The 24,710-nt window shown below is 48.6% G+C and overlaps 2 protein-coding genes across 3 annotated transcripts in view; one reads left to right on the forward strand and one right to left on the reverse strand.

The window, feature by feature from the left end:
- Positions 1-24,710, reverse strand: part of ITGAE (integrin subunit alpha E) — a 63,360-nt gene that overhangs the window by 5,033 nt on the left and 33,617 nt on the right. The window contains exons 15-29 of one of the 2 annotated variants that reach the window (XM_027516576.1): positions 24,210-24,446; positions 23,081-23,211; positions 22,334-22,464; positions 20,242-20,405; positions 18,276-18,404; positions 16,229-16,302; positions 12,068-12,200; positions 10,346-10,444; positions 9,579-9,658; positions 8,685-8,762; positions 8,120-8,183; positions 7,928-8,035; positions 4,481-4,537; positions 4,072-4,167; positions 2,254-2,349 (exon numbers count right to left, since the gene is read on the reverse strand). In XM_027516576.1, coding sequence (XP_027372377.1) covers positions 2,254-2,349; positions 4,072-4,167; positions 4,481-4,537; positions 7,928-8,035; positions 8,120-8,183; positions 8,685-8,762; positions 9,579-9,658; positions 10,346-10,444; positions 12,068-12,200; positions 16,229-16,302; positions 18,276-18,404; positions 20,242-20,405; positions 22,334-22,464; positions 23,081-23,211; positions 24,210-24,446 — 1,677 coding nt within the window. Of the gene's footprint in view, positions 1-2,253; positions 2,350-4,071; positions 4,168-4,480; positions 4,609-7,927; positions 8,036-8,119; positions 8,184-8,684; positions 8,763-9,578; positions 9,659-10,345; positions 10,445-12,067; positions 12,201-16,228; positions 16,303-18,275; positions 18,405-20,241; positions 20,406-22,333; positions 22,465-23,080; positions 23,212-24,209; positions 24,447-24,710 lie in introns of those variants that run through there. The other variant, XR_003506646.1, reaches the window with a different exon arrangement.
- On the forward strand, positions 4,711-7,692 carry HASPIN (histone H3 associated protein kinase). Its single transcript, XM_027516564.1, has one exon. It carries the CDS (start codon positions 4,739-4,741, stop codon positions 7,082-7,084), a length of 2,346 nt encoding a protein of 781 aa, XP_027372365.1. The 5' UTR covers positions 4,711-4,738; the 3' UTR covers positions 7,085-7,692.

Below are 24,710 nucleotides of genomic sequence, written 5' to 3' on the forward strand. Positions count from 1 at the left end.
AACTCTGATCTGAACAAGGACTGGGCTCAGGGGAAAACAGTTAACCCTAGCCTAACCTGCTGGATATAATGAGAGCCTAACTGTTCTGGGGGAAGGGAAGTGCCCAACTCAAGCCCACTCTAGCTATCCTGTCCCACAGAAACAGTGAGGAAGTTCACAGGCCAGACGCCCAGGCTCATTAAAAGACTGAGCCCTAATCACAGAACCACAGAGCACCTCCCCTCCCCACACCTCACTACATTAATGAAGGTCTGCCTACAGAAGTTCCTTTTACCTGGTACAGCATTTCCAGCTATCAAAAGAAAATTATCGGGTATACCAAAAGGCAAAAAAACAAAATTTAAAAAGAGAGAGTAAGCACCAGAACCAGATACGGCAAGAATGTCGGAATTATCAGACTGGCAATTTAAAATCACCACGATGAATATGCTAAGGGCTCCAAAGGATAGAACAGACAGCACACAAGAACAAACAGCAGACGGGCAATGTAAGCAGAGAGACGGAGACCCTAAGAAAGAACCAGAAAGAAAGACTAGAGATGAACAGCTGCTGTGATGGGAACAAAGAATGCCTTCGATGTACTCATCAGTAGACTGGACATGGCTGAGCAAAGAATCTCTGAGCTAGGTAGAGCAACAGAATCTTCGAAAAACAAAGAGAACAAAAACTGGAGGTGGGGTGGGGGGAGGAGTAAACCAGAGGACAGGAAAGTGATCTAATTACCAAAATACTTTATACAAACTATTCTGGTCTCTTATCTAGCAGTCCGCCAGGAGACTGACCTTCTGGTTGTGTGTGTGTGTGAGAGAGAGAGTCTGAACCAGGCACGGGTTCAATCCCTGGTGGGGGAACGAAGAGCCCATGTGCCATGTGCCGTGTGGCCCGAAAAATAAGAAAAAGAAAGAAAAGGAAGTCACGGGAAGAAAAACTCCTTTTGCTACTGACCTCTTGGCTTCCTATTCTGTATTCTGCCATGTGAAAATGTACTGCTGGGAGAGGTGGCGACTTTAGGCCAGGCACAAGGGAAGGCATCGCCAGCACACAGTCAGGAAAGCTCAAGATTTGAAGGAGCCCGGCCACTGACACCGGTCTGCCTCCACCCCCAGATAAACACAAGAGGCCTTTAAGGCACATTAGTTTGGTTTTTTTTGCAGCTGAAATGCACTTAAAACTTAGCTTCAGGTACTGAATTTCAAAAAAGGAAAATCATCATGGAGACTCTACAATAAAAGCACCAGTAAGTAAAGGGGGAACACTTATACATAAATAAATGACTTAAGAATGTGCATATAAGACACTGTTAATAGGAACTCTTTTGGGGAGGAGGGAATCCAGGGTGTGGGAAACAGGGAGTGAAGGAATCACTATTTTTCATTTGGGATCTTTGCATAAGACTTGGATTTTCTTTTTTTTTTTTAATCTGTGCAATGATATAATGGGAACACTTCTCTTTCTTCCACATCATTTTCTGTATCAGACACACTCAAAAATAAACAAATGTTATTTCTGACATGTCTAGAGAACTGTGCCTTTCCCCTCCTCCAGGAAGGAAAGCAGAGGAGCTAATGTTGAGCAATCCACTCTCACCCTCTTGACACTCAGGCTTCACTAAAGAGCTCACAGATGGACCATTTCTGGCACTAGCAGCTGCCTAGGGCAAGTGTCAACAAGAACGACAGCCCCGCGGGGGCACACACAGTCTTCAGCCCACAGATCACAAAGGTCAAAGGTCAGTCTGACTTGCAGTCACATGTTAAACCTCTGCAAAACGAATCCAAGGGTTCCAGGACTTAGTTTAAGACTTATAAGAGGAAAAAAAAAAAGAAAAGACATAAGAGAATTGTGCACTCATGAGTATTGTAACCATGGGACACTGTAACTAAACACTGGTATCACATACTAGCAAGCGAGTTAATACATATAAGAAAAAAAAATTCTCAACTAGGAAATAAAAAAAAAATTTTCAAATCAAAGTATATATAGTTAGGTGTTGATTCCAGCCTAGTTATAACAACTGAGACTTCCTCTGCTTAGGCCTCTTATTCAGTTGCCTCATTTCAGAGACAGAAAAACTTAGGCAGAACCTGAGTAACTCAAGGTCATGGAGACAGCTGGTTGCAGAGTCAAGAGCAGAGGTGATAAGACTGAAACAGGAAGAGGGCAATAGCAAGTGCCTATTTGTACAAGGGCGCTAAAGCCAGGCACAGGCTTCCCAGGACAACACCCAGAAAATAAAAAACAGCCAGGGATTACCTTAGTTCTGTGGTTCTCTGTGTTGAGCCCCTCATACAGAGATTTGTTGAAAGATATTTCACCAAGGATCTGCAGCTCAGTCACATCTCTTAGTAACTATAAGATGGGGAAGAAAAAAAGTGAAACATATTTTAGACATGGACCTACTACATTTTTTTTTTTGGAGTTAACTTTTTTTTTTAATTGGAGTATAGTTGATTTAAAATAGACTTCTAAAAAAAATGGACTTACAATTCCTGGACAGCATCATTCCTTACGTTTCTGTTTTTTGGTCAAGGCATGTGGGATCTTAGTTCCCCGACCAGGGATCGAACCTATACCCCCTGCACTGGAGGGCAAAGTCTTAACCACTGGACTGCCAAGGAAACCGCCCCCCCCCCCCTTCTCATCTTTCCCTTTAAATGTGTTCCTTCTCCAGTATTCCTCAAGTCTAATGAATGGCCTCAGCAACCACTAAGTTTCCCAAGCCAGAAACCTAGTTAAAACTCAACTTCTTTTCCCTTATCCTTTACCCCACACCACACTCCCATGCCCAAGTCAGTTCTTGATGATTTTTTTTTTTTTCAGTCTCTCTTAACACCTGTCCCTTTTCCGCCATTCTCACTGCTACTTCTTCAGCTCAGATCCCATCATTCTCACCTGGATCATCACAAGATGTTAAACTTGACTTTAGTTCCTACTTTTGAATGAGTGATCAGGCAAAGTCTAGCTAAGAAGGTAATATGTGAATTAAATGTAAGAAAAAAGCACACACATGAAGATCTAGGAGAAAAGCTGTCTCATGCAGAAGGAGCAGCAAGTACAAAGGTCCAGTGGCTAGAACAATAGCAGCAAGCTGGAGTCTAAGAAGCAGGGAAGACGAAAGTATTAGGAGATGGAGGAGTAAGTGGAGACCAGATCATAGGATGCCTGGGACACCACTGAAAAAGACAAATTTTAGTCTAAGTGTATACAGTTGTTTTTTTTTTTAAGCCGATAAGTGGCATAGTGTTTGCTTTTAAAAAATAGCTGCTCCATGAAGAATGTCTGTGAAGGACACGGCAAAAGCACAGGCAAGAAAAGCAGGGAGGCGGCTACCGCAGTGAATCCAGCAAGAGGTGGTGACCTGAACAACAGTGGAGACAGACAGAAGTGAATGGATTTAGAATATATCTGGGGGTGGGGATGGGACAGAATGACAGAGTTTGCTGCTGGAACAGATAAGGGGATGTAAGAAAAAGGAGTTCGGACTTCCCTGGTGGTCCAGGGGCTAAGACTCAGAGCTCCCAATGCAGGGAACATGGGTTGGATCCCTGGTCAGGGAAATAGATCCTGCAAGCCACAATTAAGACCTGGTGCAGCCAAATAAGTAAATACATATTAAAAAAAAATTTTTTTTTAAGGAAAAGGAGTCGCCACAAGGAATTCCTAGAATTCCTAGTAAGTCAGCAGTGTAAGGGCATCCCAGATGGCTCAGAGGTAAAGAATCCGCCTGCCAATGCTGGAGCAGCAGCAGACGCGGGTTCCATCCCTGGCTCGTGAAGATCCCCTGGAGGAGGAAATGGCAACCCACTCCAGTATTCTTGTCAGGATAATCCCATGGACAGAGGAGCCTGGTGGGCTGCAGTCCGCCGGAACGCAGAGTCGGACACCCCTGAGCACGCAAGCAACTCTTAAGTTACCCTAGTTAGTTACCCTGAGAGAGTGGGGAAGCAACAGGCTGGAGCAGAAGGTGGATCAACAGACCTGTTTTGGACACTTTATATTTGGAGATGCTATTAATATTATCGTTTCCAGGGAAGATGCCCGAGAAACGTGGATTAATCAAATCCTAAGTACCTGCTTTAGCTGATTCAAGGAGAGCTCTGCAGCCACGGTTACATTTTCTTTATCCGAGGTGACCTTACAGCTTACTGAATGCCATTCTTCCACAAGCTGAAAGAGGATGGGTGTTAATTTGCACGATCTGTTTATGGGGTGGAAAAGCTGGGAATTTTAACACTTAGCACACAGACAACCTCAAGGTCGAGGAATAAAGGGTGTGAGCAGTTTCTGCCCTCATTTGGTTCCAGCAAAGCCGCAACCCTGGCAAACGTGAGCCGGTGAAGAGGCTAAAGGGCGCCTCAGGCCTGTGCTTTCAGGGGAAGTCTCGGCAAAGTACAATCCCGGCGTCTCACGGCACCCGCTTCAGGCCGTCCTCCCTCCCCCATGACCCCCTCTCTCTGGTCTTTGGGATGACTGCGCTCACCTGAACCAGGTCGCTCCCACAAACGCGCTCGAGAGCCTGAGTGCACACGGTGTGGGCCTGAAACGACAACCATCTCAGCCCATCCCCGCAACACAATGAAAAAGCCAAACCGCCATAGTTACCCGCCCCCTCCCACTTCTCGCGAGATCCGTCATGATTGCGCGGACGGCCGGGCGCTAGGACCCGGCGGGCAGGCGCCTCCGCGTCTCGAGGAAGTCTCGCGGTGTTAGCATTTGAACTGCCTGGCGGGTGCAGGCCATGGCGGCGTCACTCCCGCTACCCGCGAGTGGGCTCTTCCGAACGTACGGGGCAGCCGGCGGCGGGAGGCCGCGGAGGCGGCCGGGCCTGGCAGCCGTACAGTGGTTCCCGCCGCAGGACCGGAAGCGTTTCTTCAGCAGCAGTAGCAGTGACACCAGCAGTGGCGGCCCCTCGCAGTCTGTCGTCTCCGACGATCCTGACGACCCCGACTTCCCCGGCAGCCCGGTGGGTCAGCGGCGGAGGCGCGCTGGCGCCCGACTCGCCAAGGGCCGGCCGAGTCAGATCGCGACCCCGAGACGCCTGAGGCTGCGATCGCGGTGCCCGCAGAAGTGCAGCACCCCCTGCGGCGCGCTAGAACCTCCGTCCTTTCCGAACGGCAACCCGGGCTCCCTGAGCCCGGACCTCCGTGTGTGCGGCCAGCCCAGGGACGGCGGCGAGCTGGGCACCAGTGCCTCCCTGTTCAGCTCTCTGGCCTCTCCCGGCCCCGGGTTCCCTGCGCCAGAAGACAGCATCTGTACCGATCCTTCCACCTTTCTGGATGCAGCCTCAGAAGCTCCGAGCAACTTCCACCTCCCAGAAGCCTCCCTGGACCAGGCACCCCTCCCCTGTTCCCAGGACGCAGCGACAGGAGGAGGCAGGTTCACCAGGTTGGCCCACCAAGCCCAGGCCAGCCTCAGGTCAGCTCTCTTTAGCTTTTTGGATCCAGGAAATCCTGAGGATTCCGAGCTTGGGACAGATGGGAAGAATTGGCAGGAGTTCTGCCATGACAGGGAACTGGTGGGGAGGAGGCTGGAGAGCCCAGGTTTATCAGGCAGGGGTAAGAAGAGGACCACAGACCAGGACTCTTGTCGAGAGATTGAGTCTCAAGAGTCTGTCCAGATAGAATACGAGGAGGCCCGTGGGTGCAAGGGCGGAATCGCATCTGGGAAAAGCAACGGGCCTGAGAGAACCAGGCTAAGCCGAAAAAGGAAGCATCAAGGGACAGCAGAAACCTCCCTCCTCCATCACTGCCAGGTTACAAAAGGCCAAAAGATAGAAGATAGTTCATGCGTCACCCAGGACCTGACTCGTTTACAGAATGCCTGCTCTTGGACCAAAACCAGAGCCTCCTTCAGTTTCCACAAGAAGAAGATCGTGACAGCTGTGTCTGAAGTATGCAGCTGCGACACCTTGGCCGGTTCTCTGTCTGAGTCCCTCATGTCAGAATATTCACACCACCCTGTTCAGAACAGAACAAGCTGTGCTCTGTCCCCCTGGCACTCCTCCTCTATGTATTTGCTAACCCCCTTAAAGACACAGCAGGTCACAGACAAAAGGACATCTGATGCAGAAAAGCTTTATGGGGAATGCAATCAGGTGGGCCCCATCCCCTTCAGCGACTACCTCTCCGAAGAAAAACTGGAATGCTGTGAGAAGATTGGAGAAGGGGTGTTTGGCGAAGTGTTTCAAACAGTTACTAACCACACACCTGTAGCCCTAAAAATCATTGCTATCGAAGGACAGGACTTAGTCAATGGAGCTCACCAGAAAACTTTTGAGGAAATCCTGCCAGAAATCATCATCTCCAAAGAGCTGAGCCTCTTGTCTGATGAGGCATGCAACCGCACAGAAGGCTTCATTGGGCTGAACTCAGTACACTGTGTTCAAGGATCTTACCCTCCCTTGCTCCTCCAAGCCTGGGATCACTATCACTCAACCAAAGGGTCTGCAAACGACCGGCCTGACTTTTTCGGGGAAGACCAGCTCTTCATTGTGCTGGAATTTGAGTTTGGAGGGATCGACCTAGAGCAGATGAGAAAGAAGCTGTCCTCCATTGCCACTGCCAAGAGCATTCTGCACCAGATCACCGCCTCCCTTGCCGTGGCTGAGGCCTCACTGCACTTTGAGCACCGAGACTTGCACTGGGGGAACGTGCTCTTAAAGAAGACCAGCCTCAAAGAGCTCCACTACACCCTCAATGGAAAGACGAGCTCCATCCCCACCCGAGGGCTGCAAGTCAACATCATCGACTACACCCTGTCCCGCTTGGAGCGGGATGGGATTGTGGTTTTCTGTGACATCTCCAGGGACGAGGACCTGTTTATGGGACAAGGCGACTACCAGTTTGAGATCTACAGGCTGATGAGGAAAGAAAACAACAACTGCTGGGGTGAATATCACCCATATAACAACGTGCTCTGGCTACATTACCTCACAGATAAGATCCTGAATCAGATGACCTTCAAGTCCAAACATAACACCCCCGCCTTGAAGCGAATGAAGAAACAGATCCAGCATTTCTATCAGACTATGCTGAACTTCAGCTCTGCCACGGACCTGCTCTGCCAGCATAGTCTGTTTAAGTAAGCCGGGGGTACTGACCACCCCCAAAGGAGAGGGCGTGGAACTGGAAGCCCCTGATGCTGTTTTTAACCTCTGTCCCCACAGCAGCGTGGGATTCCTGCTCTTACAAGTTTCCAATCAGCTGTTCAAACAAGAATTTTGTTTCCAAGTGGAAACTGACATGTTTAAACTTAACAAATATTCTTTGAAAATAAACTATATGTGAGAACACCATTTACAACTGAAAAGCCCTTTTTCTGTCAGCAGACTTCATTTTGTAAATTCCTTTCCACAGTTTCCTTTTTGAACCTCAACATTTTATGTAGCCTGAACAGAAAAGAAGAAAATCAGGAACACCCAAGGCCTCAGCTGTCACACTGCTAAGAGCCTGTTCCTGTAGGTGTCATAAGGCTGGCTTTGGGAACCACACTACAGATGAGTCAACTAAGAGCAAAGAGGCTGTACCACAGCAGAGTCCCAGGCGTACAGACTGGGAGACAGGAAAAGCAGAAGGTAGACAATTTATAGGAAGAAGTGCCACATGTTTATCAATCTCATTTGCCAATCACAGAGAAGCAGAATTTATCCATGACTTTCAAAGGGAAAATAAATGTCTCCATGGCTACTAAAAAGGTTGAATTTTGCTTACTTTTTTCATCAAGGGAAGAAAAATCGAAATGTCAGTTTGGGCTGAGTAGTTAATATTCCTTACGAATATGACTTGGGTAATTTACTCCTAAAATGCGTTCCCAGGTTAACTCATCTTTTTTCTACTCCTTTTTCTAGAGTTCTAGTTTTTATACCTTTGAGAATCCATAGCCACTCTGGAAAGAGATGTGATCGTGATACAGAACTGCCTCTATGTACCTGAATCTTGGTCAGGTTCGTCACTGTTAGGAACTGGAAACCTTGTAATTTAACTGGAACACAAATTTGCAGCTGGAACTCAGCTCCAAAGAGGTTCTCCCCATGTATCTACAAGATAAAATCCAAGCGGAAAGTCACGGCTGGTGTTGTTTTGACACCTGTTGGCTTTGCGATGATAAGTAGAGCACTTACGTTGAAGAGGAACTCTTTGTGGTGGGAAGACCCCTGGCTTGTGTTCATGTACATCACTGAGGGTCTGCAGTTGAGAGGACATGGGTTAGGCCTCAGGGCCCCTTTCTCATTTTAAATACACCTCAGTGCTATCAATTGGACACACTAAGAGGACCCTTAATTCTCAAGAGAGATCAAAGTTGAATAGCAAAATGTTGAGCAGTGGTGGGGCAGTTGGGATCAGGTTAGAATATTTGAATTCAGTCCCTTCAGGCTGGTTCTGTATCCGATTATCATTCCTCAGGGTGGCCTTACTTCTTCTCTTCCTTTCTTCCTAATCCCTTAAGTCCTCTCTTCCCTCAGCATCCCATCAGTTCCCTTTGGTATCAAAACCTGTTGGCACTGTTCCTCCTTTGATTACAGCCACAGGGTTTCTAGGACCTAACAGTTAATGCCCTAGAGATCAGTGGGAGCCTGAATTCTAAGCAGCCTCCTCTCAGGGAAAGGCAATGCCCACATCCACCCTGACCACTAGACCCACCCCTGAAGCTGTCCCGAAGGTATGGGGCCCCCCGGAAGTACTTACTTGGGAAGAACCGCAATGAAGGCGTGTTTGATTTGAAGGCTGTGAGTTTTATTGACCAAAGACCTTCTTTCATTGGAACTAGAAAATAAGAGTGTCAATTTATAGCACCCCTGCTTTGTACACATGGCTGCTTCTTACCTTGGCTTCCCAGGATCACTGGGGGTCAGATAGAAAAGACTCTTGGAGATAAACAGAGTGCAGAAGACTCTGCACTGGAAGACCAGACTTGGAGAAACACTGATTTTAAAAGGGTTTCTCCAGGACTTCTCTGCCAGTCCAGTGGTTAAGACTCCACGCTCCCAATGCAGGGGGCACGGGTTCACTTCCTGGTCAGGGAACTAGAATCCTGCGTGTTGCACGGTGTGGCAAAAAAGACAAGAGTTCCTCAGCCTTGACAATATTGACATTTAGGGCCAGGAAAGTCTTCATGAGTGGCTGTCTTATATATTGTAGGATGTTAACATCCCAGGTCTCTACCCACTAGATGTCAATAACACCCCCACCAAAGTCATGCCAATCAAAGATGTCTTCAGGCGTTGCCACTGGGAGCAGAATCACCCCTGTTTGAGAACTTTACCGACAGTGTACCCCACCCTACCCCAAACATAGAGGTTAGATGCATCTCTGAGGTTAGAGGAACCAAAATGAGCTCTCCAGTGCAAAACTCAGTCTACCAGACTATACCATAGTTTTACTTTGTCAATAAAGGAACATTTTAAATATCTCTGATAACAAGGGAAACCCAGGTCACTGCAGGGACACAGGTGCCTTCCTGGGGCTCCCTGAGGCTTCCCTTCTGGGGCAGTGAGGAGTCATAGCTCTGATGCACACGCGTGGGAGGGAGCTTTTTTGCAGGACCACAGCCCAGGCTCCCTTGACCCAGGCATGACTTACTTGGTGACCATCACAGTGATGTTGGCTGTCCTGTTTGGAAAGGCACTCTCCTCCAGCTGCCAAACCAACGAAAAGTTTGCCTAGTTAAACAAAAAAAGGTGGATTGATTCCCGTTTATACCACTCACAATCCTACTAACTAAACAGACCTGGAAAACGTAATTCAGTACTCCATGCTTCTGTAGCATAGGATGCTTCGAGGTCCCATTATTCCACGTAATACAGTGTCACGATGCGGTGAGCAGGGCAGACAGCATTATTCCCCTTTTACAGCCAAGGAAGCTGCTCGAGAGGTCTCCCGCAGCACAGAGATCATCAGTGGCAGGTCAAGGACTCCCCTCAAGGCTAATAGCCTTCCAGACCACCCCCAGCTTCGCTCTGCTGTACAGGGGTGAGCCAACCTTGTCTCTGTGACTGTACCCTCACCTCCACCGCTCCCTACTTCCAGAGCACACTGGGCAGCTTTACGCTCTGTTACAGATGACGGTATAGTCAAGGAAAGTGTGGAAACTGCAACTGGGAGATTCTAATGAGCCTGGGAAGTAGAAAACACTAACCCTAGGGTAGTGAGAAGAGTCAGCTAATCAAAACGGACTCACAGGACTTCCCTGGTGGTCCAGTGGCTAAGACGCTGAGCTCCCAACACAGGGGGCCGGGATTCCATCCCTGGTCAGGGAACTAGATCACACGTGCCGCAACTAAAAGATCCTGCATGCCACAACTAAGACCCAGAGCAGCCAAATAAATAGGAAAAAAAAAAAAACTCACGGATGACCTCTTGAGGATGGGGTGACCGATCTTGCACTTCATGACCAGGACAGAAGCAATCGGCTTAGGGTCACCGCACTGAATGTCTGGAGAAGGAGGCTGTTAACACAAAAGATATGGTTTTGAAAAGGCAAAAAAAAAAAAAAAAAGGTTCAGTTTCCTCACAACAACATGCCAGACACCCTGCCAGGAGCTGGAGATGCAAATAAACCTGTCTTTGTCCTCATCTCCTTCACAAGTTGGGCAGACGGCTCAGTACTAGATGGTTGAAGAATTTAAACACAAGGCCTCAGGAGGGGTTCTGTGAGAGCGGCACAGAAACATGCGGTGAAGAAAGATGAGGTCCAACCAGGAGGAATCAGTCTTCCTGGGGAGGGAGGCATTTGAACTGCACCTTGGACCAATGGAAGGCCCCCTGCATTGCCACGCAGCCTTTTTCAGACATGGTTCCTCATCTGGACCACTGGATATGGAAAATGACCGAGTGGCCACTGTTTTCTTAATTCTCCCAAGGATGGTGGGTCTAGTTCCATTCTAGGTGCTTAGGAGATCGTGGCATGTAACGGGTGCTGTCCTAGCTCAAACAGCCTCAGACCACCAGGGACATACCCATAATAAGACAGAGCCAGGTTTGTTGACTCATTAGAGTGAGGAAAACTGCACTGTGGTGTATCTCACCAAACAAAGGAAAAGATAGTTATTAAAGGATTATGGGGAAAGAGTTTGGGGAAATATAAACAAAGCAGTGTTTTACAGGCTCAAAATAAAACAGGGATGGGACTTCCCTCATGGTCCGTGGTTAAGACTTCGCCTTCCAATGCAGGGGGTGCAGGTTTGATCCGTGGTCAGGGAGCCAAGATCCCACATCCCTTGCAGCCACACAACCAAAACATAAAACAGAAGCAATGTAACAAATTCCATAAAGACTTTAAAAATGGTCCACGTGAAAAAAAAGAAAATCCTTTAAAAAAAAAGGCCAGGGCTATGTGTAAAAGGGCCACTCAACATCAATTCTGGGCTGCAAAGTGGACCCAAAGACCCACTTTCTTGGAAACTATTCAGGTGAATGTGAAAAGCTGTGTGTAGAAACATTTTATCTGAAGTTTCAAGTCTCAGATGGAAAATAAGAATGCTTCTCTTTGTCAAAACAGTTTAGATTCTCCAGGCAACAGTAAGATGGTTTCAAAATTATAGATATAACTTCAAACAGCAAAGTTTCTGATTGCCTATGATTTTAGAGAGCAAAATTTCTCAATGTTACAATATTTATAGCTGTTGGGTGTCCTTGGGAGAAATACTGTTTTCTGGTATCTTACAGCTGGCTTTGAGTCTGTGCTCCCAGGCTGATGAAAGGCGGAGCAGACTTTTACTTTCCAGTCAAGCTAATTTATTATAGATTATTTCTCTCTCAGAACTCTAGGTTAGAAAGGCTGCAGGCAGAAGGAGTGATTGGGTGGCAAAATAGCACCATTGATGTTTAAGGCAGAGAATGATACGACTGGATCCCTGGCTTATTGTTGGATTAGATGGGATTTGTCTAGTTAATAATCATTTATTGGATGGACGAGGATGAGGCCGGAGGCAGAGTGAGGAGGCTTCCATAACCAAGCCGAGATGCAGGAAGGGAATCCAGCCTAACAGGAAGACTTGTTTCTAACCGGGAATTCATTACAGCCCCTAAAGCCCTGAGCCATGTGGTTCCAAAACTGCTCTCATAGTTACCTTCTGTATCCTCTTAAACTGCAGGTTTCTGGGGAAATTCACAGCCATGCTGGTCATGTAGGAATCTTCCCCAGAGTTAGTCAGGCTAATGTTCATGGTCAGCTCCTTTGTGAGGCCCACCACCAATTCCTGCCTGCACAGGGTAGGCAAAGAGATAAATGTTACCAGTTTATTTAATCTGTGGAAACCTCAGTGCGATGCAACAGCACCTTCTTAACTTCTTAGATACTATTGCCTAAAGGATACATTTAGCCTAGATCTTCTTCCCCACAACAGAAGCAAGCACCTGGACTACCATCCCCACCTCAGTTGCTGTGTGACATGACCATTTATTTAGTGTTTACCATGTGTTGGGGACTGTGTTAAATGTTTCACACTCTCTGCTAATCCTGGTGATAACTCTGTGAAATTGTATGGTTACTCTCTGTGCTGCAGTGAAGGGAACAGAAGCCAGGGGAGGCTCGCTCACTTGCCTGAGGTCCCACAGCCCCGAAAGAGAGTTGGGAGAATCAGACCTAAATCCTCTTTCTACCACCAACTCACTGTGACCCCAGGCAACGTACTTTGAGACACAGATTCATCCATTTCACGTACATTTACAGGGGACTTTGGCCAGACGCCCCACCCAACGCAGGAGAAACCATGCAGGGGACAGATGCTGCCTCCACCCCTGCCTTGGCCTGAGCTTTCCCACCACAAAACCACCCCAGCCCTTCCAGATTACAGGCTGTGTGTTAAGACGTGAGTCTGTTCAGCATGGAGAAGAGAAGATGTGGGGACGGTGAGGGCTCCCTTCACACTGAGCACACTGAGGCCCCGTGGGGTCCCGGAGTGCACAACCACTCTCAGTAATTGAGACCTACAGGGAAACACATTGACAACACAAAGAAAACTTCCTAACCATCTGAGAGGTCTTAAAATAGAATGTGCTGCTCTGGGGAGTAATGTGACCTGTGTCTTATTGAGTCATTTTTGTTTTTTATCACAGCTGAGAGGAAGATAGTAGGCAGTGACAGAGCCTGTGTGGGGATCCGTCTGGGAGATAACACAGACCTGAAATAAGACAGCGGCAGTGGCGATGGGCTGGCGTGCTGCGGTTCATGGGGTCGCAAAGAGTCGGACACGGCTGAGCGACTGAACTAACGAACGAAGTGGCGATGGGGAGGGTGATAAGGCCATGCTTACAAACAGAGCGCAAAAGAGACAGGAGTTGGGGACTCCTCTGCCAGTTCAGTGGTTAAGGCTCAATGCTTCCAGTGTAGAGGGTGTTGGTTCGATCCCTGATCAGGGAACTAGATCCTACATGCCATGAGCATGGCCCAAAACTTAAAAACTCTTTTTAAAAAAAGAGAGTCAAGGATGTGTCCTGAGTTTCTGTTTCAGAGTTTCCAGCTTGGATGACCCAGTGGGGCTAGTTGTGATGGAAAGAGCACAGCGGGAGACCAGAGGGTGGAAACTGGCCAGATGAGTTCAGTCCGGCACATGATGAGAAGCGCTCAGAGGACAGGAAGGCAGGGACATTGAAATGTCAGTTGGGTGTCCTGTCTCAGAGCCCAACAGAGAGATCTGAGAGTCACTGGAATAGGTACCAGGGATTCTTTTTTTTTTTTTTTTTTTTGTACCAGGGATTCTTAACTCGAGGTCCAGGGACAGTTTCAGAGTTCCCTGAATGTAAACGCTTCATGTTTGCAAGTGTGATCTTCTAAAGACAAGTGTCTGTAGTTTACCTTAGATTCTTCAGGAGATTCACGTCCACAAAAAAGGTCAAACCGCTGAGGCATTTGGATGCTAAGGATTAGGCTCAATACTTGGGGAAAAAGGCGAGACTGCCAGCTGTGGACACTAGGGGGTGATGTAGGGCCAGCTGTTTCGCAGTCTATTCCGCAAGGACTTGGCTGGGCTTTAGGGGCTGTAATGAATTCCCGGTTAGAAACAAGTCTTCCTGTTAGGCTGGATTCCAAAGCACTCAAAAGCCTTGACTTGGCTCCTCCATGACTGAGACGGGCAGAGCTAAGCTATCCGCATCTGAAACACAAGTCCTGCAAATGTCTGTGAAAAGGTTTCTCAGGACCCAGAACAGAGCTCTTCTTCAGAGATGCCAACTCAGCCAACCGGCCATCAGTGCCATGTTCTGCACATAGCACTAGGTGTGGGGGAAAAGAGCATTTTAAGACCACCACATGTCCAAAACCAAACTCATGCAACCCACTCCAGTATTCATGCCTGGGAAATCCCATGGACGGAGGAGCCTGGCGGGCTACAGTCCGTGGGGTTGCAAAAGAGTCAGACATGACTTAGCGACTAAACAACAACAAATCATAGTAACAGAAATGAAAGACAATTACAAGGGAAATGGGAAGGAAATCCAAAAAAGAGGAGATACGTGTATATATATAGCTGAGTCACTTTGCTGTACAGTAGAAACTAACACAACAATATATAGAAACTATACTCCAATAAAAATCAATTTAAAAAAATTACCAAGCTCATGACCTCTCCTCCCCACCTTGCCTTCCAAACCCATTCTTCCAAAAGCTTTCCCAGTTCAGTTCTTGGCATCTGCATCATTCTAGAATTCAGTGTGGTCCAAGAGAACTTCTGAAGTAATGGAAATGACCTATTATATATCTGTGCTGCTCAAAACCACTAGCCATATGTGGGTACTGAGCACGTGAGAGGTGCCTAGGGCAACTAAAGACCTAAAATCTTCTTTAATTTTAATTCATTTCAATTTAAATAACTACATGTGACCAGAGGCTATTGTGTTGGACAGCACAGTTCTGGATGCTCAGGCTGGAACCCTGAAAGACTTCTTAGACCCCTCTCTCTCACTCCCCACATCCAATCTGTTATCCAATCCTGCGGGCTCTAACTTCAAAATATAACCACCTTCATTGCTCCCACTCTGGCCCAAGTCATATCACTTCTCACCCGAGTTATCACAATAGCTCCCTACTGTCACCCCACCTCCACCTCTGCTCCTACAGTCTATTCTCAACACAGCAGCAAGAATGATCCTATCGGGACTTCCCTGGTGGTCCAGTGGTTAAGAATCCACCTTCCAATGCAGGTGATGTGGGTTTGACTCCTAGTCAGGGAACTAAGATCCCACATGCTACAGGGGAACTAGAGAGCCCTAGCGCACCAACAAAGACAGCAGTGTGTGGGGGAGAGCAGCTCCCCCCCACATACAAAGAATGATCCTCTGAAAGTGCATGGTCATGTCACTCCTCTGACTTCCCAGCTCACAGTAAAAGTCCTCATGGAAATGGAGCCACATAGGATTTTTCCTCCCCTCACATGGCAACATCGACTCAATGGACATGAGTTTGAGCAACCTCCGTGAGATAGTGAAGAACAGGGAAGCCTGGCATGCTTCAGTCCATGGAGTCACAAAGAGTCAGACAAGACTTAGCCACTGAATAACACCACCCCTCCAATTCACTCTGGTGTCCTGGCCTCTTCCTCCCACCTCCAAGCACCCAGCTCAGGGCACTGACAGGTACTCTTACTTCAGACACCCACAGAGTTTATTCCTCCACCTCACTTCCATGAACCTAAACATCACCTTCTCCATGAGCCCTTTCTGGACCACTCTATTTGAAACTGCAACCCCAACCGCATCCCTGGCATTTCCCTCCCACCTTCCCTGTCTTCTTTTTCTTCATAGTACATCTTTTCAACATAGTTGACTTATATATTATCTTCTCTCCCTAAGCAAAATTGTGAAAGTGAAAAAGGGGCTTCCTGTATCTCTCAGCACCTCAAGTGCTGGGCACAGAGGAGGAGCTCCCTAAGTATGTAATGAATTAAGTAATTTGGTAAAGCGTTGAGCCAGGGAAGAGGTTATCTCTAAGTGAGGGGGTCCTAGGAGTGAGGGACCCTGGGTTATGGAAAGAAATCTGGGTGTAAGCCCATCCAATGATCATGGGACCCCACGCAGGCCTGCAACTACTGACTCTTCCCAAATTTATAACGTAAGAATACAAATCTGTCTTGCTTTCCTCACTGGGTGGCTGGGGAAGCAATGATACAATTAGTGCAAAAGCCCTTTGTGGGCTGTGAGGGAAAGGAGGAAGCAAGTGATCCTGGTGAGGGGTTTGCCCCATAAGCCTTCAGGAGAGTTAACTGCAGAAACCATGACAACCGGATTCAACTCACTGAGAGATGGTGGTGGCCAACTGTAACTCCGCAACACAAAACAGCTTATTCTTGCAGTTCTTCTCATAGGGCAGCTGTAAGCAGACAGAGAGGGCAGGATCAGCCCAGGGACGCCGCCATCCCCCGCAGCCTTGCTCTGTGATCTTCTCCCTAGGACATGTGTGTCCCTTCCGCTGACTCTGAGAAGTGTAGGTGAGGCTGACAGGCTGAGGTTGTGTCCACATGGCTGTGAGAGGTGTGACTGTGCTATTCCTTGATTTGTCAGGCATGGGGGTGTGCTTGCTCCTAAAACACAGGTACCATGCATCAGGCCACTGGCCAAGGTCAAAAAGAGGGTGACCTTTGTGAAACAGCGGGAGTAGCCGTCACTTGCATATTATGCTAATTAAGTAGCAACACTCACAGCTCACTACTCTGAACATTTAGGGGTGGGTGAAACCATATGAAGAAAAGCCTCCTTAGTCCTCTTAAGTAAAGCAGGAACATCAGGGGACAAATTGGGAGGGGGGGGTTCCTAACCAAATATTGTCAACGTTCAGTCCCGTGAGCTTTTCTACCCCCATGGCTAGTCTTCTCTGTAGGTTAAATATTCCCCCTTGCAGTCCTGCCTACACCCAACAAATTCAGAAATCACAGTGGGCCCAAAAGGTCCATGTAAGATTGAAAAGTTCCAGCTCAGGTTGCAAAGTCACATTTTCTAAAGGAGAAGGTCTATTTTTTATTATGAAGGAGACACAGCCAGCTTCCTACCGGGGGAATCACTGCATTTATCTTCCCAGCAGCCAGCGACCATCACAGTAGCTTTACGCAAGGACTGTTTCCATTATTGGAGCTTACAGTGAGAGCCCAGGGTAAGAAAGAAAACCTTCCACTGCCCAGAGAAGGGAGATGCAGATTGCACAAGTCAGAGCTTGGGGCACTATCTGACTGGGTCAACAATTGAGGGCTTCTTTTTTTTTAGTTTTGCTTTTAATATAGCCAAGCAGCTTGTTCTCTTTCAGTAGGATTAAAACATCCTAAGTGCCCAGCTAGAGCTCATTCTCTGGAAAAATCTATGTGCTTGCTGCCGCTGCTGCTCAGTGGTACCCGACTCTGTGGCCTCATGCGCTGTAGCCGCCAGGGTCCTCTGTCCATGGGATTCTCCAGGCAAGAATACCGGAGTGGGATGCTATTTCCTTCTCCAGGGCATCTTCCCGACCCAGGGATCGAGCCCACATCTCTTGCATCTCCTGCACTGGCAAGCAGATTCTTTACCACTGTGCCACCTGGGAAGCCCATCTATGTGCCTAAACACCAAATAATTTCCCCTCACCCATTTCCTCAGTGGGATCATTTTTTTTTTAAATCTCTTTGCCAAAGCATCAAAGTAATCATTGATTAAGATAAGAATCCTGAATGGATGTTAAACAGGATACATCATGGGTCAGCAGGTAAAGAATCCACCTGCAATACAGAAGACACGGGAGATGCAGATTCCTGATCCCTGGGTCAGAAAGATCCCCTGAAGGAGGGCATGGCAACCTACTCCAGCATTCTTATCTGAAAAAAATCCACGGACAGAGGCACCTGGCAGGCTATAGTCCATGGGGTCATGAAGCGTAGGACACGACGGAGTGACTAAGCACACACAAATGTAATCTCAAAGTATCTCCTCATAATATACTTATTAATTTCAAAGGGAACTAGCCCTGGTATGACTTTCTGTGTACAGGGCAGGTGGGCTTCAGTCCAGTCCCCACACAGGCCTTCCACCACACCATTATCAGAGACCTGTGCCAAGTATCCATATGCTTCATTAAATATGTAGCAGGCACCTTTGGTGAACAGAAAAGAACCAGCCTTGGGAGTCATTTGGAGACCTGTATTACCCACCAGTGAGGTCCTGGGCAAATTAACACCATCTCAGGAGCTCTATTATCCCCGTCTGTGCAGGGAGGGTCCTAAACGTTGTCTGAAGACCCTCCCAACTTTAATACTCTTTGAAGATAAGGGAGCAGGGACTTTTACAGGGGTGGCACCTGGGAGAGTCTGGTCCTAGCCAAGTCACCTGGAAGATGGCAGAGGGCTCAGCATAGAAGTCCAGGATTGGTTGGGGTTGGTCCATCCGGCCCTCAGGGGTCTGGAGGTGGTAGCTGACCTTGATAGTGATGTTGGAGAAGCAGTCCTCCTGACACAGCTGCACAGTCACCAAGGAATGCGAGGTTGGAGTTGGATGCGGGGGAGAAGATGACAAAAAGAATACTTTTAACTTTGATGTGGTCACAATATTAACGAATGAAAGGGGTTAAGCTAGGAGTCCTAAGCCTCTTCCAAGTAAGCCAGGCTGCCAAGAGCATTGAGAAAACCTCCCTTGATCTGCCACGGCCTCTGGCCTCCTATCTCCTTCTGGTTCCTGCCCCAGTCACAGAGGGGTTCTGGCCAGCAGGAGTTAAACGCCAGCTTGGACTTAGAGGACAAAGGGGAGCCAAGAAGAGGAAGAGTCGTGGTCTCAGCTATGTTTACAAAGATCTTTCTTGAAGCGGCACAGAGGACATATCAGAAAAATAAAAACCGTAGACCAGAACTTCCCTGGAGGTCCCGTGGTTAAGACTCCGTGCCTCCAATACAAGGGTCATGGGTTCAGTCCCTGGTCGGGGGACAGCCGAAACAAACGAACAGAAGAACCCTGAAGACCAGGAGATGGCCTGGGATGCCACTTGCCATTCTCTTTGTTTATTGAGACTTTTTGCCAGGTGGGAGCTTTGAACACCTGAGAACAGGTGAGCAAGCGTCTTGGCTGGAAAAGGTAGCTATGCTTATCTTTAGGGAAGCCACAGACTAACTAGAAGTCTTAATCCATTTAACAACCAAACAGATGTTGGAACAGATGTGTAGTCTGAAGCATAATTTATGAGGTTATTGGAATACATGATCCTTTGAGGTCCACAGTTTTGGGTGCTGGCAGACTCTGAGTCCCGACAAATACATTTTTTTCATGTTTCTAGGCACCTTTGTCAGGAGTCAACTTTTGTAAATGACAACTTTTGTCTTTCTATTTCTACTTTGCCTCACTCAGGTTTTCTAATGTCGTCTCACATAAGGGCCTTCTGCCCCACTGTTGTTATCAGGTAGGCAAGGGAGCTCTGTTATTTCCAATGTATTACCAAGAAAAATGGCAGGATTTCCAAAAAATTGGAGGATTTCCCTTTTTTGTACAGTTTCTAGGAAACTCAGAGATTTCCTTAGTGTTCAGTCTCTGTAGATTGCTTTAACCTGGTTTTCTGGTACCATAACCCTCATCTCCCACACCAGCATGTGATTCTTGATCTATTATGATTGTTTTAGTTGCCTCATGTGTGTGTACGGATCCCTGTACTTCACTCCATACACCTCAGTTCTTTTCTCAACAATACAGACCCCCTCGGGGAACTTCCCTGGCAGTCCAGTGGTTAAGACTCCCAGCTTTCACTGCAAGGGACACAGGTTCGATCCCTGGTCAGGGAACTAAGATCCCACATGCCACACGGCACGGCCAAAATAAAATAAAATAGATAACCAACAAGGACCTACTGAATAGCACAGCACAGGGAACTCTGCTTAATATTCTGTAATAATCTAAATGGGAAAAGAACTTGAAAAAGGACAGACACGTGTGTATGTATAACTGAATCACTTTGCTCCACACCGGAAACTAAAACAACACTGTTAATCAACTATGCGAGCACGCTCAGTCGTGTCCGACTCTGCGACCCCGTGGACTCTAGCCCCCAGGCTCCTCTGTCCATGGGATTCTCCAGGCAAGAATACTGGAGTGGGTTGCCACTTCCTTCTCCAGGGGATCTTTCCGACGATCCAGGGATGGAACCCACACCTCCTGCATCAGCAGGCGGATTCTTTAGTACTGTGCTACCTGCGAAACCCCTGTTAGTCAACTATACTCTGATATAAAATTTAAAAAAAAATGAAGCAAAGCAACCTTTAAAAAAAAAAAAAAAGACAGAACCCTCTGGACTCTTGGAAACTCCTCCACTCACATCTCCATCTGTAGGGATGAGCAAGAAGGACTCACAGAGAAGGGGCCCCCTGCCCCACTCCCTAAGGGAGCTCTGATCCATCCTCTTGTCTGAATGCTGCAGCCGTTTCCTCTGCTTCACCACATCCACATCCAACGTGAAGTTCAGAGAGGTCTCACCAAGGCCTGGGAATGAAGATCAGATCTTTCTGATTGAGCCAGGGAGGTCAAACTCCAGACCGAGGGCCCTCCCATGAGCCCCTCCTGAGTGGTGCCCCCCACACAGGCACTTCCCCGAGTTTCTTCTTCATTTCAAAGTTACTTTTCTCATGTCTTCTGTCCCCTAGTTAGGGTCCCTCAGTGCCCCAGACCCAAACCTGGGGCAGAACATCCCCAGGCTAAGTCAGTCTTCCCTATGGGAAGAGGGCCTTTAGAGAGGAGGCTGGGATTGAGGGGGGAAATATTGAGGAGGAAAATTTCAAGGAAGGAGGAGAGAGAGACTATAGAGTAAAACCTGAGGATAGCAGAGCTGGAAGAACCTTGTGGATTACCTGGGCCAACTCCCTATCTGTAGAGAACAAAAACGGGGGCCCCAGCTTCCCTGGTGGCTCAGTAGTAGAGAATCTGCCTGCCAATGCAGGAGACGGGTTCAATCCCTGGTCCAGGAAGATCCCACATGCTGTGGAGCAACTAAGCCTGTGTGGTACAACTATTGAGCCAGGTCTGAGTGCCCTAAAGCCTGTGCTCTGCAACAGGAGAAGCCACCACAGTGAGAAGGCCACACACCACAACTACAGAATAGCCCCCACTCGCTGCAACTAGAGAAAGCCCGCACAGCAACAAAAACCCAGCACAGCCAAAAATACATAAAATAAATAAATATCAAACAAAACAAAATACCAGGCACGGAGAGTGAAGGACACCTGCCCAGTGTCACATGACCACCCAGCAGATGCGGTTCAGGCTCTGTGGCCCAAACCTTCCAGCCTGTACAGCTGGAAACGACAGGGCTGCCCTTCTCTAATGACCAGACTTGATCCTGGACTCCTACGGTAAAGCCAGGCCACCTGGGAGCCCGCTTTCTGACCTGCAGGAAGTAGAACGACTTCTCAGGGATGGTGACTGAGAGACGAAGCCCTGGGGACTGTTGCTGAGGGTTTGTGCTGGAGGAGACCTCTTGGGTTGGCAGTAAGTACCTGGGTTGTGAAAGTCATGCCTACCCTCTGCCTTCCAGAAGGTCTCCCAGCCAGCACCAGGTAAGAGGGTGGGAAGGGAAGCCAGGCCTCCAGCAGATTATCCAATCCCCCTAAACTGGGGAGAAGGCAGAGGGAGGGAAGGGAAGAAGATGTAATCAGAGAGAAAGAGGAGAGGCACCTACACACACACAGGCGTGGGCACAGCAGCTGGAGATGGAGAAGGGCCTGCCTTTTTCCAAGTTTTCTTTCAGAAACCCAACCCTTCAACCCAAGGACGGGATCCAATGCCCCCTTCCCAAGAGGGTCAGAAAGACTTCTTCAGAATGTGGACTTAACAGCAGGTCACCCTTTTCTGGGGCGGTTCCCATTAAACTGAACCTAAAGTCAAAGGAACACCAAAGAACTGAAACTTTCAAAATGTGGTGTTGGAAGAGACTCTTGAGAGTCCCTTGGACTGCAAGGAGATCAAACCAGTCAATCCTAAAGGAAATCAACCCTGAATACTCATTGGAAAGACTGACGTTGAAGCTGAAGCACCAATACTTTGGCCACCTGATGCGAAAGACTGACTCATTGGAAAAGACCCTGATGCCAGGAAAGACTGAGGGCAGGAGAAGAAAAGGGCAGCAGTGGATGAGATGATTAGATAGCATCACCGACTCAATGGACATGAATCTGAGCAAACTCCAGGAGATGGTGAAGGACAGGGAAGCCTGGCGTGCTGCAGCCCATGGGGTCAAAAAGAGTCAGATACAACTTAGCGACTGGACAGCAACAACAGGTCAAAGGAACTAAAATCTAATAGAGGGATTTCATAACACCCCACCCCCACCCAGCCCTCTTTCTCTGTCCCCGCCCCCACTGAAGCCAACAAAGAGTGACCAGAGCACTGGAAAGATCAGCTAGGCTGCCTGTTACCTGATTCGGCAGCTAGGGTTGTGGAGTTGATTTCAAAACACAAACACACATTCACGCTGCTGCTGAAGCCAATGGGCAGCGCCTTGGGAGTGAAGTTCATGGACACCTTCAGATGAACCACAGGTCTTGAGCTAAAGTGAAAGTGAAAGTGAAGTCGTGTCCGACCCTTAGCAACCCCATGGACTGCAGCCTACCAGGCTTCTGCGTCCATGGGATTTTCCAGGCAAGAGTACTGGTCTTGAGCTAAGTAAGACAGCAAAGGGGCATATGAGAAGTGACCACAGGACTTCTGGATTAGTGTCTGGCTCTCTCATTCATTCAGTGAATATTTACTGAACATCTCTCATATGCCAAGTGCTCCTTCTGAGTCCTCAGAATATAGCAGAGAAAGAGACAAGCCTTGCTCTAGTGGGAAAACAGACAACTATCAAATAAACATGAAAAAACAGGAAAATCCTCTGTGCCGGAAAAGGTATGTTAAAAATAAAATAGGATAAGGTAATAGAGACTAGGGGCTACTGTGAAGTAGGTGCATTGTTATTCACATTTATAGATGAGAAAACTGGAACTTAGAGATTCTGCCCAAGGACACACTTAAGTACAAGCTTAGATTCAAACCCAGTTCAACAGAACCAATGCTCTTAAACAGGGCACTCCCTCCCTCCCATCAGTGCCTGGTGTCTTCTTGGGGTCATTTAGGGTAGGGCAAGGGGGTGAAGCTGCTCAGAAGGCAGGGCAGAGCCCTACCGGAGTACAGCCGCCCGGCCCAGCGCACCCACGGTGATGTCAGCAAGGCCATCGCCGTTGAAATCTAAGCCACCGGCCACCGAGGTGCCGAAGTACTGGAGTCCTGGGGCCACTGCCGAGGCTCTGATCCTCTGTGGGGGAGAAACACAGGATGTCGGAGAGGGAAGGGGTTTCCTTTCAGTTCTATTCAGTCAACAGATTGGTCCACTCCAGGGACACTGAGGCACTGGAAAGAAAAAGTAAGGTTCTCCCAGGGGAAATGGCATTGGAACAGAGGCTTGAAGGGGGTGGGGCTTGACCGAGAAGGTAAGGAGAACAGGGGGTGGGGAAACAGTCAGGGGTCAGTGCAGTGGGAAAGGGGAGACTGGGTGCCGGAGGCCTGATGCGGGGCTGGGGTGTGTCTACAGAATTACACTTCAGAACCCCATTGCAGACACAGGGTGGAAGATGAGGTAGGAGTCAGGGTGTAGTGATGGGGATGGAGAGGAGGGGCTGGATTTGGAAGATGGTAAGATCTTTAGGACATGGAGGCTGACAGGCTGAGGTGGGGGTCTATGATTAGCCCAGGTTTCTGCTGTGAATGGTGGAGGGATGGGGCCCAGAGGAGCAGCAGGTATCAGGGAAGAGGGTGCTTTCAGTGGGGCATCCTGGGAGTGAGATGCTGGAGGCCATTCAGGGGAGGGGTTCAGGAGCCGCTGGACACACAGGACTGAAGCTTGGAGAGAAACTGCAGCTGGAGGTGGGTGGCAGTGCCCATAGAAGATACAGTGTGTAATTTGGCAGTGGAGTCCAGAGGGGTGAGGGTTATGCAATGGGGTGGGGCGGGGGGCAGTGTAGGGACAGGAGCCAGAGAAGGGACAGAGAAAGAGGAAGGAGGATCTGGGGCAGGTCCAAGGTCAGGAATGCCAAAGAAGGAGACAGTCATAGGTCAGGAAAGAAGATGGATATTGCCACAACCTCTAGCCCCACTGGAAGGATGTGGAGGTGAGAACCTCCCAGTGACTTCTGTCCCCCAGGGGCCCTCTCAACCCCCTGGGACCTGCCTGACACTTAGGACTGGAGCTGGCTCGGGTCTCAGGCCCTCATATCTGGGGAAGATCAAAGTGCCAGAGTAGAGGCAAGAGGTCACCTGTGGCTGGGTGGCAGAGAGGTCAGCCAGCTGGTTGGTAGAGCGTCCATTGTAGATGTACACACTGCCGAAGCCTGCACCATTGTCTGCCTCAAAGTCCTCCAGGGGGGCCCCAATGGCCACGTCTGTGAGCCCATCCTGACTGATATCCCCCACTGTTGCCATGGCAAAGCCAAATCGTGCGTAAGTTAGCCTGGGGTGCCCACTCAGCCTGCGTGCCAAGGAGAAGGAGCCATCCTGTAAGGCAGAGAGGCAGCTCAGCCCTCAAGACAGGGAGGCAGCGAGGTCTCACCCCACTGCCACCCCGGAGGCAGGCTCAAAGACTCATTGATTCTGACTCTCCAGCCGGGAGTCTGAGGCCCAGAAAAGGCAAGAGACCTCCCCAAGTTTACATAGTGAGTGACTGATGAAGCTGGGGTCCTGCTGCCTTGCAGTCCAGGACCCAGAGCTGTGCCCCTCGCTCCCACAATCGGGGTACTGGACTGGCAATCAGGAGGCCTG

This window comes from Bos indicus x Bos taurus, chromosome 19, assembly GCF_003369695.1.
Source record: "Bos indicus x Bos taurus breed Angus x Brahman F1 hybrid chromosome 19, Bos_hybrid_MaternalHap_v2.0, whole genome shotgun sequence".
NCBI classification, from domain to species: Eukaryota; Metazoa; Chordata; class Mammalia; order Artiodactyla; family Bovidae; genus Bos; species Bos indicus x Bos taurus.

Bases quoted from the DNA above. Each gene is read 5' to 3' on its own strand.
- HASPIN (XM_027516564.1), top strand. From the start codon at position 4,739: ATGGCGGCGTCACTCCCGCTACCCGCGAGTGGGCTCTTCCGAACGTAC.